Genomic DNA, 17,709 nt, shown 5'->3' with positions numbered 1-17,709 from the left:
GTCACTTCCGCCATCGCTTCGCCGTCATCCTAGGAGGGCTCGCGGCCGCCTGGGCTCGTCTCCGCCCTCCGACTTCACGTGGGCCCGAGTCGGGGGTGAGTGTGGGAACCTGAAGTCGCCTCAGGCCGAGGGACCGGCTTCTGGGAAGGGTGGGGAGGCCATCGCGGAAAATGAGGCGCATGCGCTTGTGTGCTTCCACGCCTCACCCCCTTTCCGAGCGGACACCCCCATTGGTGGGCCCGAGGCTGAGCGCGGCCTGTGAGCCAATCAGCGGCTCCACCGCTGTCTACTGGGTCCGTGAGCCTTTTGTTGGCTGGACCGTGCTGAGCACGCGCAGTACAACCCTACCCCGGGGCCACGTGGTTCTTATCTTCTGGACTGTGGGGCCTGTGGGCAGTTTGGAAGGGCTTCCTGTAGGAGGTGACCTGGAAGCCAAAATGAGGAGGTTGAGCTTGCCTGGCATGGGGCACAGCCTTTGCAAAGGCTTGGAGGTGGGAGTTGGGAAATAGTAAGGTCAATTTGATTGGATCAGAGAGTCTGAGAAATAAGTCTGGAATGTTAGGCAGGAGGCAGTTGGCCTGTGGCCTCCAAGATCCAACACAAAGCGCTTCCTCTGGCAGCCAGCGCCCTTCATCCCCTGTCCCCTCCCACCTTTCCCTGAGTCCTTCAGTCCGGTGACTCTGGCCTCCTGAAGATGATCTGGGGGCCCAATGTCATCGGTGCTGATAATATCTGTAAAAAGTGCACCACAGGATGCCTGGCGCGTAGTAGGTGCCGTGGAATGCGTGTTCCCTTCCCTCGCCTTCCTGTTTGCCCTGCGTGAGTGGTTGTGCTCAGAGAGGACCAAAATCACATGACAGTGTCGGAGTCAAGGCGGGGCGTGTCCGACCTCGGCTGCCAGGCCCACACACGGCGGGCACAGCTCATCGGCGTGGGCGTTGGGAGCGGAGATGCCAGTCCTGCGATTCTGCACGCATTCTTGGGGCTCCGCACCGCGCCGTCTTGCGGCGTCTCCCATGCCCCACGGTTGGTGCCAGAGCTCTTGAGGGTGTCTTCCCGGCTCTTCTTGTGGCCTCCACGTGAGCGCTCGGCTTGTGTGAGGGCTTAGCAGAATGGTCTCTCAGGCCAGCGGATGCCGGGCATTCGAACAGCACGGCCACTCCATTGGATAGCGCTCTGTGCGGTAGCGTTGGAACGCCTGGTGGTTTAGTTTGAGAAGGGACCTTATCCTTATTCGATCTTCAGAATCTTCCCGAGAGGATTCAGATGGAAGTGATTCAGTTTCCTGGCGTGGCCCTGCTAGACTGTCCAGGTTTCATAGGCATACAGCAACGAGGTCAGCGCCAGGGCTCTGTAGACCTTCAGTTTGGTAGTCAGTCTAATTCCTCTTCTCTCCCACACTTTCCTTCTGAGCCTCCCAAACACTGAGCTGGCTCTGGCAATGTGTGTGTCGACCTCATTATTTGTGTGGACGTCCCTGGAAAGTCTACTGCCAAGGTAAGTGAACTTATCCATAGCATTCAAAATTCTCTGATGGTTCCACCTGTGGATGGTGTGGTGCTGGCTGGTATTTTCTTGGTGTTAGGCCAAAATTAGCACGAGCAGCAGAGAATCGATCTACGCTTTGTTGCACCTCAGATCTTCAGAGAGATCTTCACGAGAGATATCTCCATAAGAGATCTTCAGAGCCTACATTGAACGCGCGATCATCTGCAAACAAAAAAAAGTTGCACACCAACTCTCCCTCCACATTAGTCTTGGCTTGTCACCTTTTCAAGTTGAATAATTTACCATCAGTGTGGTAGGTGACCTCGATGCCATGTTCATCCTTGTTGAAGATGTCTGACAACATCGCTGAAAGCAGCTCCGTTGGTGACTGAGAAAGCATGACATCATGGAACTGGGGTACAGTGCTGATAAATTATACCATGATCTTCCACAAGTCCTCAGGACTTGTGGTATCAAAGGCCTTGGTCAGACCATTGACTTCCATTCTTCTCCTGGCATTTGTCCTGGAGTTGTCAAGCAGCAAACCCCATGTGGACCATTCCTTAGCCCTTCGTGAAGCTGCAGTGGCTCTTGGGTAGATGACCGTCTTCCAGGTAAAGGATAGGTCTGTTAAGGAGGACCCTGGCAAGACCCTGGTAATGACTAAGAGAGAGGAGCCCCCCTGTGATTGTCACAGGACGTCCTATTTCCTTTTCCTTCATAGAGCCCTGGATAACCTCCTCTTGTCATTTACCCCGGATGATTTCAGTCTCTTTTGCATGAGCAGTGGACCCCCTGCCTTGTGAATCTCAGCACCAGGCGCTTCGCTACCCAAGAGGAGCCTGATGGCATTCAGAACCTCCTCTTCAGTTGGAGGTTCAGGGTGAGCTTCTCCTCCCTCCCTTCCTCCTGGCCTGTGTAGACGTCTACTCTGCCCCTAATTGCGGGAGATGATTCCTCCCATGCTACCTCTCCCTTTGTGTTCCTGTTGCCCTTGCCTTTCCTTCTTTTAAGAACAAGAGAACAGAGTGGAATGCTCCTAGCTCCTCTGTTCACTAGACTCCCTCTGTCCCTCGTTTCTGAGGGGGCACACCTGTCATCCCCCAGATTAGGATATAAATAGTTGATCCTTGTTTGCTTCCTTAGGGTTTCCTGCTCCTGTTTACCTTTTATGTTTCCCTTGACTCCTGTGTTTGTGGTTCTGGTCTTTTTATTATGAATGCTTGGTACCACTGCTAGGTCTGTTTTACAAAGAGATCACAAAAACGGGAAAAGGACCCACGTGCACAAGAATATTCATAGCAGCTCTTTTTGTGGTGGCAAAGAACTGGAAATTGACCCATCAATTGGGGAATGGCTGAACAAGTTGTGATATATGAATGTAATGGAATACTATTGTGCTATGAGAAATGATGAACAGGCAGACTTCAGAAAAACCTGGAAAGACTTGTGTGAACTGATGCAGAGTGAAGTGATCAGAACCAGGAAAATGTTGTACACAGTAACAGTCATGTTGTGCAATGACTTAGCTCTTCTCAGCAATCCAAGACAAGTCAAAAGGACTCATGATGGAAAATGCTGTCCACATCCAGAGAAAGAACGATGGAGTCTGAATGCAGGCAGAAGAATGCTATTTTCACTTTATATTTTTTGTGTGCTTTATGTATCTTTTTTTGCAAACAAAATTTTTTGCAGATTTTTTTCTTTCACAATGTAACTAATATGAAAATAGGTTTTTTATAAGATTGTACATATATAACCTATATCAAATTGTTTATTATCTTAGGAAAGGAAGAGGGAAGGGAGAAAATTTGGAACTCAAAATTTTATAAAAAATGAGTGTTAGAAATTATTTTTATATATAATTGGAAAAAGTAAAATATTGTTTTGAAAAAGAGGAATGTTTGGAAGCAGTTTATTTCTGTACCCAACTCTGTGTGTGTGTGTGTGTGTGTGCGTGTGTGCATGCACGTATGCACGTGCTTTCCCACCTTTGACCAGTTTAGATGAGAGTGAAGTTGGAATGTCAGCTGTTCCCCCTTTTTCCTTGTCTGTATAGACTTTCTGTCTACTGAGGATGATGGGAGATAATTTTCCCAACTTTCCTTTCCTTTCTTTACCTTCCCTAGTGTATTTCTCTTCTCCTCTCTTTCCATTCTTCTCCTGAGATCAAGACTTCTCAGAACTACTCCCAGACCTTATCTAATGAGATTTCCTCTATGACCCTTGATAAAGGTTGGGGGTACACATGTATTTTCTCCTTTGTTTGAATGGACTCTGTTTATCCTTGTTCATCTCATTGTCATTGTCTCTTTTCCCTTCTGTGTTGGATCCTGAAAGTTTCTTCTTAGCTTTGGTCTTTTAATAGGAATGCTTTGAAGGCCTCTATTTCATTAAATATACATTTTCCCCCTTTGGCATTATATTTAGTTTTGCTGCTACGTTATTATTAGCTGTCACCCCATATTCTTTGCCTTCTGAAATACTGTACTCCAAATTCTCTGCTTCTTTATGCTGATGGCTGCTAATTGTGGGTGATCCTGACTTTAGCTCCTCAGTACTTGAATTATCTCTGGCTGCCTATAGTATTCTTTTCTTTGACTTGGAAGCTCAGCATTTTGGCTGTGATGCTCATACGAGTTTTCATTTTGAGGTTTTTTTCAGGAGGTGGCCAGTGAAGTTTTTCTACTTTTCTGCTTCTGCTTTGCCTTTTAGTTTTAAAAGATCTGGGCAGTTTTCCTCTAAGATTTGTTGAAATAGGGTGTTTAAGCTTTATTTTTGGTCATGGTGTTCAAGTAGTCCAACAATTTTTAACATTTCTTTTTTTTCTCCTGGATCTGTTTTCTAGGTAAGTTGTTTTTACTAAGAGAAATTTTACTTTTTCTTCTATTTTTTCAGTCTTATGACTTTGTTTTAATGTATATATATAATATATATATATATATATATATATATATATATAATTATATATATATATATATATATGTATGTTGTTATCTCAATTAGCTTCTATTTGGTCCATTCTAATTTTCAGGGAGTTTGTTGTTTGAGTAAGGTTTTATACCTCTTATTCCAAGTTAATTGATTTCTTTCCAATTTCTTCTTCCATACCTCTCATTTCTTTCCCCATTTTTCCTTTAGTCTATTCATTTATAAAAATACTTTAAGCTCTTTTTAAAAAAACTCTTCAGCTCTTCTAGGCATTCTAGTTGAAACTGTATACAAGTTGTCATTTTCTTTGAGGCTTTGCTTGTAAATGTTTTAGAGTTTTTCTCTTTTGTTTATTTCTTTGTTTGTTTTGAGCGTTCCTGTCACTATAATAACTTTTAATGGTGGGGCTTTTTTATTTATTCATTCTTGCAGCCTACTTCCTGACCTTGGACTCTATGTCAGGCCCAGGATTTTTGTACTTCTGGAGTGGGAAGCCTGGGCTGGTATTGCTGCTGCTTTTGGGGGCTATTGGGTGATGTGTTATTCCAGGATCTCAGGGACAGCTCAGACTGGAGACCTGTCATTTTTCAGTGCTTCCAAAGTGATCTGATCAGGGCAGAGTCATATCTTTGCTCTTTTGGTCTGAGCTGTGCAGGTTCCTGATCTGAACGTGGGTCTTAGCAACACCCTTGTGAACTTACCTCTGGTGGGAGTTCCAGGAGCCTAGTATTAGTCTCTGCCACTCTCAGCGAGCTGGGAAGCTTACAGCCTCCCTTTGGGTCTTGGATTCCTCCTTGGTCATTCTGCTGTAGGCTTCACATTGAGCTGGAGGCTAGAACTTAGACCCTGATCCTTGCCTGGGTTCAGAGCCGTACAGTTCCTGCTTGCTTCTGAACTTGTTCCGTGCTGAGTCCACCATCCATCGGACCTGTTACCTCTCCTCCCTTCCTCAGTCTACCTTTGCTCTGTGACCCAGAGCGAATGAGCTGCTGCTGGGCTTCCGTTCATTCCCCCTGCCCAAGCTTAGGTCCCTTGGTGCCGGATTTGGGAACTCCTTTTTCCCTGGTGCTCTGTCTCACCTTGCCATCTTGTTTCTGTCTCTCTAACGAGTTGGATTTAATTCTGGAAATGCCTCATGACTTCACTCTGACTTCCAACTCGGCAAAAAGCTGTGTAGGGATTGTGATTTCCTGGGCCTGGGAACTGCAAGGAAGGGCCAGTTTTCAACTCCTTGTATCCTTTTCTTCTCCAGCTCTGCCTTCTGATGACTGCATCCCTTCCTAGGAGAAGGTAGCTTTGCAGAGGCCCCAATGGCCCCAATGTTCCCAACAGCTGGGGCCCAGCAGGTGAGTGGATGTTTGCACTTTCCTGAAATACCACCTCCATGTTTCGTGTGTTTTCTTAGTGTCTTTAATATCATTTTAATTGTCTGTATGATAAAGTCGTCTATCTGTCCATCATTTAGGGTGTCATTGTTTGTGTAGATGTCCATTTAGGGAGTCATCTTTTCATTTTTCCTTTATTGAGTTATAGACTCTAAAGGATATGTTTAAGATTTTTGTCTTTCTCCATTGGTTTATTAATTTTGCTCCCTGACATGTGATCATTATTTCAGTAATTTTCATGGGAATCTGAGAGGCATTAGTATGTTTGTGGCAATTCCATTGTAAAAATTGCACCCAGTTGTTTTATCCCAGCTGTTTATTTTGACCTGTATGCATTCCTTTGCATTATATGTGTTTCTTATAAGCAGCAAATTTGAAGGTTTTGTTTTCTAATCCTTTCTGCAAATTACTTTTATTGGTGAGCCCATTAATTGTCAAGATTATATTTAATTAGGTACCACTCAATTAGTTCTTGTTAGGTTACAATTTTTCATTTTATCAGCATAAGGTATTGTGCTACTGCCTGGTTTTTTCCCCCTTACCATCTCTCTTAATTTGTAATACTCCAGTCTTAATTACCACTTCCTCATTTCTCCTGCTCACACCTAAGGCAGAGCTAGGCCTCTACCTTTTGTTGAGGAAAGACTTTTTAAAATTCTTATGTTATTTAGGAACTGTATCAATTCATAAAGCTCTTCCCTGTTTCCCCTGAAACTGTCCATTTCTTCTGGTACGATAACATCCCATTACATTCCTCTGTCACAGTTTGTTTGGCCATTCTCCAGCAGGAGGACATCTTCATTTCCAGCTTTTGGCCGCTACAGATAGAATCAGTGCGCATATTTCCAGGCGTTCCTGCAGTACAGCTAGGCAGCGGGGATGAATACTTCGGTGACTTTCTGGGCGTGTCCCACACTGCTCTCCAGAGCATCTGGACCAGTTTGCAGTCCCACCAGAAGTGCTGTAGCGTACCTGGCTCCCCACAGCTCCCCAGCGTTGACCGTTTTATTCTTTGGTCGTCTCGGCCGGTCGGAGGGCAGTGAGGGGGAACTCGAAGTTGCCTTGATTTGCCTTTCTCTAATTATTGGTAATCTAGAGCAGTTTTCCCACGATTGTTAATACCTTGGATTTCTGCCTTTGAGAAGTGACTGTTCATATCCTTTGACCATTTCTCTATGGGGAGTAGTCCTCATTGTTATAAATTTGGATTAGTTCCTTGTATATCATAGTTGTAAGACCTTTGTTAGAAAAACATGCTGCAAAGATTCCCCTCCTCCCCCAATTAGCTGTTTCTTTTCTAAATTTTCCTACATTAGATTTGTTTGTGCAAAAACATTTGAATTTTGTATAATCAAAATTGTCCATTCTGTCTTGTATGATTCCTTCTGCCATTTATTTAGTTCTGAACTCTTCTCCTATGTACAGAACTGATAGGTAGTTCTTTCTTGCTCCTCTGGTCTGTTTATGATATGACCTTCTGTGCCTAGGTCGTGTGTCTATTTGGAGCTTATCTCGGAGTCTGGTGTGAGAGATGGGTGTGGACCTAATTTCTGCCAGAATCCTTTATGATTTTCCAATCAGCTTTTGTCATATAGCATGTCTCCCCCACCCCCATCCCCCAATGCTGAGGTCTTTGGTCTTGTAAAGTGCTGTTTGTTCGCCTCTGTATGTTTTATGCCTAATCTACTCTGCTGATTGACCTCCTTTTTATTGACCAGTGTCAAATCGTTTTAATGATTACTATTTTGTTGTGATCTAGTACCAAGAAACCCTATTCTCTCTTTTTCCATTATTACCTTTGAAATTCCTGACCTTTTGTTCCTCTACATGAATTTGATTATTATTTTTTCTAGGAATACAAATTATTCCTTTGGGAGTTTGATTGGTACAGCACTGAGTAAGTGAATAAACTTAGGTAGTACTATCATTTTTATTATAATGGCTTGACCCACCTGTGAAAAATGAATGGTTTTCCAATTTTAGGTTTAGATTTATTTCTTCAAAGAGTGTTTTGTAGTTCTATTCTTGTAGTCCCTGGGTGAATCTTGGTAAATGCACTCCCATGTATTTCATAGCTTTTTGCTGTTATTTTCCAGCTGGGTTTTGTTACAATAACAACAACAACAACAACAATTATAGCTAGCCTTTGTATAGCATCGAAGATTTGCAAAGCACTTTACAAATATTATCTCATTTCATCCTTATGTCAACTCTTGGAGGTAGATGCTACTTTTAATCTCCATTTTATAGATGAAGAAACTGAGGCAAACAGGGTTAAGTGACTTGCCCAGGGTCACCCAGCTAGCAAGTGTCTAGGGCTGGACTTGAACTCAGGTCTTCCTGATTCCAGGTCCAATGCTATTCACTGTACCACCTAGTTGCCTTCACATAAGAATACAGATGATTTTTGTGGCTTTATCATATATCCTGCAGCTTTGCTGAAGTTATTAATGATATCGATGAATTTTCAGTTGACTTTAAGTTTTCTTAAAAATCTGCAAAAAGCTATAATTTTGTTGTACCTCCATCCATTGCTCCTGATTTTGCACTTTGAGGCCAAACACAAAAAGTCTAATCTCTCCTCTACATAGCAGCTCTTCAGCTCCTTGAAGACTGATATCATATCTTCCCTAAGACTTCTCCATGTCCATTCAGCCAGCTCCCCAGTTCCACTAACCCTCAATGACGTGGACTCAACACCCCTTCACTCTCCTGGTTGCCCTCTGCTGGACCTTCTCCAGCTAATTAATATCCTCCTTAAACCATGGCATTCCAGGCTCAGCGTCATACTTGAAATGGAGTCTGATGAGAGCTGAGTGCAATAGGTCTCTCCTCATTCTATCTCTGAGTATTCTTCTTAGGGCCTACTCTGAGGTCTGTTTTACCTGACTTACTCGTCTGGTCTTGACCAATTCTGCTGCTCCACAGTAGGATATCTTGTGTGAAATGACTTGACTCTAACTGATATTAAGAAATCAAAATCCATGTTCCTGTCAGCCAGGCCACAATTAGGGAATATCCCATAGTCACCAAATCGCTCTTGGTGTCAGGATTTCCCAGCTGTCGAGCTTAAAGTCCTCATGTTAGTTGTATTCAGAGGAGATGCCAGGAAAGAGGTCACTTTGGCCCTCTGTTTAACAAAGTAAACATCAGTCAGAAAGGAGGACCAGCTTACTTCGTTTTGTGTTCCAGGGATCAGTGACATTCAGAGATGTGGCTGTGGACATCAGCCAGGAGGAATGGGGATACCTTGAGCCTTCACAGAAGCAGTTGTACAAGGATGTGATGCTGGAGAATTACAGGACCCTGGCTTGCCTGGGTAAGGATGGTTACGCCTGTGACCCAGACTCTTCTCATGACAGGGTTTCTGCCTCACCCCTTAGCAAATGCTGTGTAATATCCTGAGTACTAAGCGGTTGGTGCTTAGCATTCACAGGCTAAAAATGTCTAAATCTTTTGTGACCAGGAAAGACAGGACATGTTATTCATTCAGAGGTGAAAGGTTTTGTTTTTTAAATACCTTGAAAATGACCCCTGAACTATTGTCCATAAGGTTTAACTTCCCTCCTTCTCTGTCCCATGAGATCTAAGATTCTTCCCTCAAGCCCCTGAAGATGCCTGAAAATGTGGATGGTTTGTCTTCACTTAACAAGGAGCAGGTCAAGGAAAACACATTTTCTTTCCTTACCCAAGCCCATTTTGTATTCTATTTCTCCATACTATAGTATAGTACAAATTAACTGGGGGAAAAAGATTTAAATTTATTGGCTTGTAAAATAAACCTTATGACTTTAACCTTAAATAAAATAAAAATGACCTCATAACTTTATATCTTAAAAAAGCTTTCAATGCAATACGTCCTTGGCCTGCAAACACTTGCTTTATATAATTTGCCTTTCTTTTGTGGTTCCCTGGCCTCTTTCTGTACATAGTTGTTTGTGTTTTGTACTCCCCAGTAGACTGTGAGTACCGTGAGGGCAAGGACTAGTTTTGCCTTTCTTTGTATCCCCAGCACGTGGCTGGGTGCGGGCACACTAAGGCCAAGTGCTAAGTATGCACTGGTTGACTTGATATGACATTGAGTTCACAAGATACTGACATATGTTCTTTTTTATTCTTCATGAAACCACACTTTTATCATATTGGATATTAAGCATTCCTTGAGCAGTCCATTCTAAGTCTAGCCTTGCTTATAGCCCATAGATTTTCTGTGGTGTTTAAATCAGGTGACTTTGGAGCAAGGAATAAATTACCTTTTAGATCTGTGGGTAGAGAACAGAACAAAAGATAGAGTATCACAGAAGAGAAAATGGACAATTATCATTATGCATAATCATAAAATTTTTGTGCAAACAAATCTAATGCAGTTAAAATTAGAAAGGAAATGGGTGACTGGAACAAATCTTTGTACCAGGTTTCTCTAATAAGGGCTCACATCCAAGATGTACAATAAACTAATCCAAATTTGTAAGAACAGGACCATTCTCAGATAAGTGACCGAAGGATGGGAACAATGAGTTCTCGAAGGAAGAATTGCAGGTTATCAATAATCATGTGAAAAAATGCAGCAGATCACTATGGGAGATATGGAAGATCAAGCCATTAAAGTTCTGCCTCATGCCATTGAGTGGCAAAGAGGACAAATGAGGAGCATTACAAATATTAAAAGAGCTGCAGGAAAGTGGTCACACTAGCACACTGTTGGTGGATCTGTGGACTGGTCCAGCCATTCTGAAAAGTAGCTTGGAACTATGCCCACAAATCACCAAACCGTGTACACACTTTGACCCCAGCAATGCCATTACTAGACCCATAGCCCAAAGAGAACAAAGAAGGAGGAAAAGGATCCACACATACAAAGATATTTATATTTACCACTCTTCGTAGTGGCAAGAATTAGGAACTCGGGGGGTACCCATTAACTGGAGAATGACTAAACAAATTGTGGTGTATGAATGTAATAGAATGTTATTGGCTTCTAAGAAATAACGAAGTGATGGCTTCAGAGGACACTGGGCATGTTTCTTTGACTGATTCAGAGTGAAGTGAGCAGAACCAGAGCAGTCCATACAGTGACAGCAACATTGTAGAGAAAGAGAGCTTTAAGAGCATTTAGAACTCTGATCATTACAGTTGAGAGACCTTGGTGCGAGGAGTGAGGATGAAACTCACTAGTGGACCCCTGGTGCAGAAAGAGATGTGCATCTGTAGGCCTGGCCAACATGAGATTTTATTTTGCTGCACCATCCACGGTTTTTTTCTCTTCCTTCTTACTTTTTTAATGGTTCTTTTGGTGGCTGTAGGGCAGTGGGAAGGAGAGCTAATAAATACCTCCAAAACAGACATCTAGAATTAAACCTATAAGATAAAAAAAAAATTTTAATGTCAGATGATTTTCCAGGCAATTGCAGAATATTTATCTCCATACCTTGGGTAAGTTTCTTGATCTTTCTTGGCTTGTGGCATGGTGCAAGGTCTTATTGCAATATTACATCTTCATTTGAGAGTTTCTTTTATTCCAGAACAGTTCTGCTCTCAGTATACCAATATATTTATCAAGGTTCATCATTCTCACTGGGGACCAGACCTGTAGGGCTCCTGGAAATAAAACGTCCCCCAGTCACTTTTCCTGGATGGATGTTGTGCAGTCTTACAAAAATGCTCAGATCTTACAGACTTTCTTGGATATCTGACGATGGTTTTGGTATAACCCTAAATGAAAAAGTGGGTTTCATCAGTAAGAATTGCCCTTTCTGATCGTCACTTTTCTGTACTTTTTGTCATCTTGACTTTGACGAGCATTTTTTCTTCGTGGCATTAGTTAGCAGCAGCTTCTTTTTTAACTGGTCTCATGTTTCCTGCATCTTCAGGAAACCTGTGCCCACTGCAGAGGATTCACAGCAGTCCCTGCAGCTCTCAGGGCCTTGGGAGGGCCTTTGTTTTCCGAAGCTTAATTAGGCTGCGGGGCTGTAGTCGTTTGTCAGTTCTTGACGTTTTCCCTTTCAGCCACATCTTCCTTTGTGCCTCAGTGTGGTCCTGTTTCACTGTGGGCTAACTGATTCTTGAGACTCTTGACTTCCCCACACCACGAGCTGTTGTAATATTGCCAACAGTCATTGAGGTGTGCTCTGTAAGAGCTACACCTTTTGCACATTTCCTTGGGGGTAACATCCATTCTTAAATACTATATAATTTAGAATTTAAAAGAAAACAGTGACACACGTGATTGGCAAGAAATCTGGCGCTCATCTGACAGAGAACTAAGCGAAGGAGGAGAAACCTGCCCAGTCCACTTACTTGGAGTCGGGCTTAGATGTTCTGAGTTAGCATAATGTCAGTAGAAGTACGTATTCATGATCGTTGCTGTCACAAAATAAAACCATGTGAAAATTATTGCTCACTTCAAGTAATTCACCCACCACTGTACTTAGCATGACAATACAACATATGCTTTGATATTGCCCTGGGGCCTTCTTCCTATGACCACTGATCCCCAAAGAACAGTGTTCAGGATTGGATTTAAGCTGGTTCTCTGATCTGGACTCTTTCCCATTTACGTTGAGCAGGACTTATATTTTCTAAGCCCCATTTGATCTGCCAGTTGGAGCAAGGGGGAGCACCTTGGATGCCAGAGGGAGCAGTCCCGCGATGCAGCCGTGCAGGTGAGTGAGCCCGATGGGGTAGCTGAGTCCTTGCAGGCATCAGCTCCAGATCTCTGGACAGCAGCTGAGGCTTTACTGAGCCTCCTTGTTTCCCGGATAAGTCAAGGTCCTGACTTCCCTGTACTTGTGTGTCCTCCTAGTCAGAGAAGAAGGTGCCTCCATTGGGAATAGACCTTCCACTTCTTCTCTTCTCGGGGGCTGCCCTCTCCGTCTCACTTGACTGCCCATTCATTCACATGCTGTTTTTTCAAGTGTTGCTTAGAAATTGCTGTAAAATAAAAAATGTCCTCTTCTCTTTGCTCCCTTCTTTCCTGCTAATGGGTCTCTTCTATGAATTCTTAGGATTGTTTTATTAAAATGTTCTTTACACTCAGATGAACAAACCATTTTCAAAAAGGTTCAAAAGCAAATTAGATCAGTCTGAGGATTTATCTCACACTATGCAAACAGGCAGGAAGAAAAATAGGGAAGAGTAGTAGTGGGTGGGGCTGTGGCAAGTCAGGCAGGCACGGCCTGGTGCTGGGCTTGTTTCTTTGTCTGTGCTTGAGTTCCCAGAGCCCAGCAGAGACCTAGGCCTGTAGAGGAGGCTTCGTGAAGGCTGGATGCTTGGGTGAGGTAGCCATGATGTTGTCTAACAGCTCTTGGCTTCATTTACACAGTGCCTCAAGGTGTATGAAACGCTTTGCAAATTTTATCTCATTTGATCCTCACAACAGCCCTGGGAGGCTGGTGATATTATTCTCCCCATTTTACACTGAGGTAGACAGGTTATGTAACTTGCCCAGGTCACACAGCCAATAAGTGTCTGAAGCCAGATTTGAACTCAGGTCTTCCTGAGCCCAGCTCTCGATCCACTGGGACCTAGCTTTTCCTCTACAGTCAGAGGAGTATGAATTTAGAACCGTAGGGGTCATCAAGTCCATTCTCCTTTTTACAGATCAAGGAACTGGGAGAGAGAGGCACACAGCTACTGTGAAAAATGGTTCATTTGGACCCCTCCTGCATTCCAATCAGTATTAATCAGTTCAGTGTGATTCCAAATTAGCAATTATTAGTGATATACTCATTTAGTAATATGTTTTTAGTCATCTAAAAATAGTGCAAGAATAAACACATGTTACTATATGTTTTACATAAATGACATATGGATCATTAGATAAGATAGGTTCTTTTGTAGGCCTTTATAATGTACCTCAAACAGTTTTAATGCTGTGCCAATCTATTTTGAAAACAGTACTGTGTAGAAATAGACAAAACAATAACAAGATTGATGTTATAATCTTTATATGGAAAAATAAAAGGTCAAGAATATCAAGGGAAATAATCCATAGAAATAGGGAATGAAAATGGCTCTGGCATTACAAGTCTCAAAATTACGCAAAAAAGCAGTTATTTTCAGAATTATTTGATAACTCATTTTAAAAGTTGAAAAGTAGATTAATGGCATTAGGTAAGGTAAGGACGTCCCAGAGGCAGATGTATATGGCAGGTTAGCACTGGGTCAGCCAACCCAAGAGTACAAACTGGCTGGGGGAGCCTGCCCTTATTTGACCAGAACTACATTGTATTTTGCTGGAAAATAGGCTGAGGGTATCATTTTTCTGGTTGGATGTACAGAGATGGGACTATGTCTGCAACAGAGACAGGAAGGATAATTCACATTTTTTCATTTCTTTCAGAGTGGGAGATTCCACATGAATCCAAAGGAGCGTCTCAAGAAGTGCTGGGAGAATTGCCACAGGGTAAACTTGGGAGAGACAGCCCCGGTTTTTTGAATGAAGTTTTGGAATGTGAGTCCAGCTTAGAGAGGCAGCAGAACCCTGAGGAGCAGCACGCCTGGCCAGTGAAGTTCCCACAAATGAAGCCTCCCAGTCAGTCAGGAGGCCTTGAATGTGCTATAGATTGTGGAAAGAGTGTCCTTTGGGGACCCGTTCTTTTCCCACAGCAAAGAGATGAAAAGAGTCTAACTGTGTGTAAATCTCATAGAAAGTGCTTCAGACTGTATACAGGTGTGAGAAAATGTAATGGATTATGCTCAAAGAAAATTCTTTATAAATGTAATGAATATGGGAAATCTTATTGGCATAATTCATCCCATCTTGGAAAGTGTAGAATATATACCAGAGAGACTTGTGAATGTAATGAATGCGGGAATACCTTTGAGCAGGATACAGTAGTGACTGAACAACAGATAGTTAATCCCAGAGAGAATCCTCAAAAGTGTAATGTATGCAGGAAGGTCTTTGTCCTGACAACACAGCTTACTCAGCATCAGAGAATTCATCTTGGAGAGAAACCTTATAAATGTGATGAATGCGGGATGATCTTCTCTTCAAAGAGAGAACTTACTTTTCATCAGAGAATTCATGCTAGGGAGAGATCTTATAAACAGAATGACTGTGGAAGTACCTTCAGTCTAAAGACCCAGATTCCTCAACATCGGAGAATCCGTGCAGGAGAGAAACGTTATGAATGTAGTGAATGTGGGAAGGCCTTTCGACTGAAAGCACAGCTTAATCAACATCAGACAATTCATACTGGTGAGAAACCATATCAGTGTCATGAATGTGGGAAGGCCTTCCGACTAAAAGGGCAGCTTTAAGCAACACCAGACAATTCATACTGGTGAGAAGCCTTATAGGTGTAATGAATGTGGGAAGTCCTTTCGCAGGAGCTCACACCTTACTGGACATCAGAGAATTCATACTGGGGAGAAACCTTATGAATGTAAAGAATGTGGCAGAGCCTTCTGCCTGAACACAGCTCTTACTAAACATCAGAGAATCCATACCGATGGGAAACCTTATGAATGTAATGAATGTGGCAGGGCTTTCCTCCTAAGCAAAAATCTTGCTGAGCATCAAACGATTCATACTGGAGAGAAACCTTATCAGTGTAATGAATGTGGGAAGGCCTTCCGCCGAAGCAAAGCACTTACTGTACATCAGAGAATTCATACTGGTGAGAAACCTTTTGAATGTACTGAATGTGGGAAGGCCTTCCGACTAAAAGCACAGCTTAATCAACATCATAGAATTCATAGTGGAGAGAAACCCTATGAATGTACTGAATGTGGGAAGGCCTTTCGCTTGAACTCAATTCTGATCGAACATCAAAGAATTCATACTGGAGAGAAACCTTATGAATGTACTGAATGTGGGAAGGCCTTCCGTCTGAACTCAGCTCTTACAGAACATCAGAGAATTCATACTGGTTGGAAACCTTATGAATGTAGAGAATGTGGGAAGACCTTCCGAATTAAAGCACAGCTTAATCAACACCAGAGAATTCATACTGGAGAGAAACCATATGAGTGTAATGAATGTGGCAAGGCCTTCAGTCACACCCGAGAACTTAAAAGACACAAAAGAATTCATACGGGAGAGAGACCTTATGAGTGTGTTGAATGTGGGAAGGCCTTCCGCCTGAGATCTCATCTTACAAACCATAATCGAATCCATACAGGTGAAAAGCCTTATGAATGTCAGGAATGTCATAAGGCCTTCAGTCGCAGGGCAGAACTTGAACAGCATCAGAGAATCCACACGGGTGAGAAGCCTTATGAATGTCAGGAATGTGGCAGGGCCTTTAGTAGAAGGTCAGATCTTAAAAGACATCAGAGAATTCATATTGGAGAGAAACATGATGAATGAAACATTTCTCTTGGTTTTTTTTCCTGCCCGTTTGATTACTTTTCATTCTTCTTTGGTGGATTGCCTTTCACGTCATGCCCACTAACTGGGTATGCTCCAGGGTTCTGTCCTAAGTGCTCTCCTTTTCTAAGTGCTTTCACTTAGTGATCTCTTTAGCTCCCATCAGTTAATTTATCATGTTTATAGATGATTCCCAAATCTATATATCCAGCCCTAGATTCTCACCTGAGTTCAGTCTCCCATCATTACCTGCTTGTTCATTATGGACTGGAGATCCCATAGGTATCTTAAACTCCATGTGTCTAATACAGAGCTCATTAGTTTTTCCCCAAAACCTACTTCTTTTCCAAATTAGCTTCCGAGGGTATCACCTTCTTTCCATTTACTGAACTGCACAACCTCAGTGTCATTCCCAGTTCTCTGCTCTCACCCCACATCTGCTCAGTTATCAGTTATCATGCTCTCTCACCCATCCCCTCAATTCTACTCACATGGCCACCATCCTACTTCAGTCTCTTACCACCCCTTGCCTGGTTAGTTGCCATAGACACATATCTGGTCTTCCTACTTCGAATGACACCCTACTTTAATCTGTCTTCCACATAGCTGCCAAAGTGATTTTCCTAAGGCACAGATCTAACCATGTCATGTTCCTACTTGGGATTCTCCAGTGACTCAACATTACCTCTATGATTAAATATAAACTCTTGTTGGGCATTTACAACTCTTCACAACATGACCCCTTCTTGCCCTTCCATGCCACTGCTAGATGGCTGCTCTTCATTCTCTCTACAACCCCGCCATAGTGGTTCAGAGTATGTGATATTGCTCACACACAAAACACCGTCTCTCCTATCTGTACCTTTGCACCAGCTGACCCCCATACCGTGTACCGTCAGATGGGGATGCTTCCCTCACTGTGTCTGCCTCCTGGCGTCATGGTTTCCTTCACAATTCAGCTTTGATCCCACTTTCTGTAGGAGGTCTTTTCTGGCTCTTCCAGCTTCTAGTGCCTCCACCTCCAACTTTTCCTTGTATATGATTTATGTCTCATATATTAATTGCTAACATTTCTGTAGCACTTAATATATTCCAGCCCCTGTGCTAAGCACTTCACAATTATCATCTCTGATCTTCACAGCAACCCTGGGAAGTAGATGCTATTATTATCCTCATTTTGTAGAAAAGGAAACGAGGCAAATAGGGACAGAAGAAAACCCTGCTCACCCTCACTAATTTGCATGTACCTGCACATGTAGGTATTTCACCTCTGGGACATCTCTGGAATGTGGTTCTTTCTTTCCTCTGACACTGCTCATCATCTCACGCCTGGGCTGCTGCAATAGCTGCTGGAGGGGTCAGCCTCAGGCCTCTCCGCACTCCAGTCCGCTCTCCATTCGGCCGCTGAAGTGATTTTGTTAAAATGAAGGTCCAGTCGTGTAAACTGATCATGTAATCCTGCACACACACGCACACACACGCACACACACGCACACACACACACACCAAATTCCAGTGGCCCTCTGTTGCCTCTAGAAGCAAACACAAAACGCCCTGACGTTTAAAGCCCTCTGTAACCTGACCCCACCT

The 17,709-nt window shown here is 43.1% G+C and overlaps 1 protein-coding gene across 1 annotated transcript in view; it reads left to right on the top strand.

The window, feature by feature from the left end:
• Window positions 1-7: 7 nt before the first annotated feature.
• Window positions 8-17,709, top strand: part of LOC110201745 (uncharacterized) — a 19,329-nt gene continuing 1,627 nt past the window's right edge. The window contains 6 exon segments of the mRNA XM_078151887.1: window positions 8-95; window positions 5,672-5,765; window positions 8,997-9,123; window positions 12,371-12,466; window positions 14,146-15,053; window positions 15,055-16,015. Coding sequence (XP_078008013.1) covers window positions 5,730-5,765; window positions 8,997-9,123; window positions 12,371-12,466; window positions 14,146-15,053; window positions 15,055-16,015 — 2,128 coding nt within the window. The 5' untranslated portion in view covers window positions 8-95; window positions 5,672-5,729.

The sequence above is a fragment of the Phascolarctos cinereus genome, unplaced genomic scaffold (genome assembly GCF_003287225.1).
Source record: "Phascolarctos cinereus isolate Bilbo 61053 unplaced genomic scaffold, phaCin_HiC Scaffold_4;HRSCAF=312, whole genome shotgun sequence".
Taxonomy (NCBI): domain Eukaryota; kingdom Metazoa; phylum Chordata; class Mammalia; order Diprotodontia; family Phascolarctidae; genus Phascolarctos; species Phascolarctos cinereus.
The sequence above is the reverse complement of the archived record's forward strand: the minus strand, read 5'-3'. Positions and strand labels throughout refer to the sequence as shown.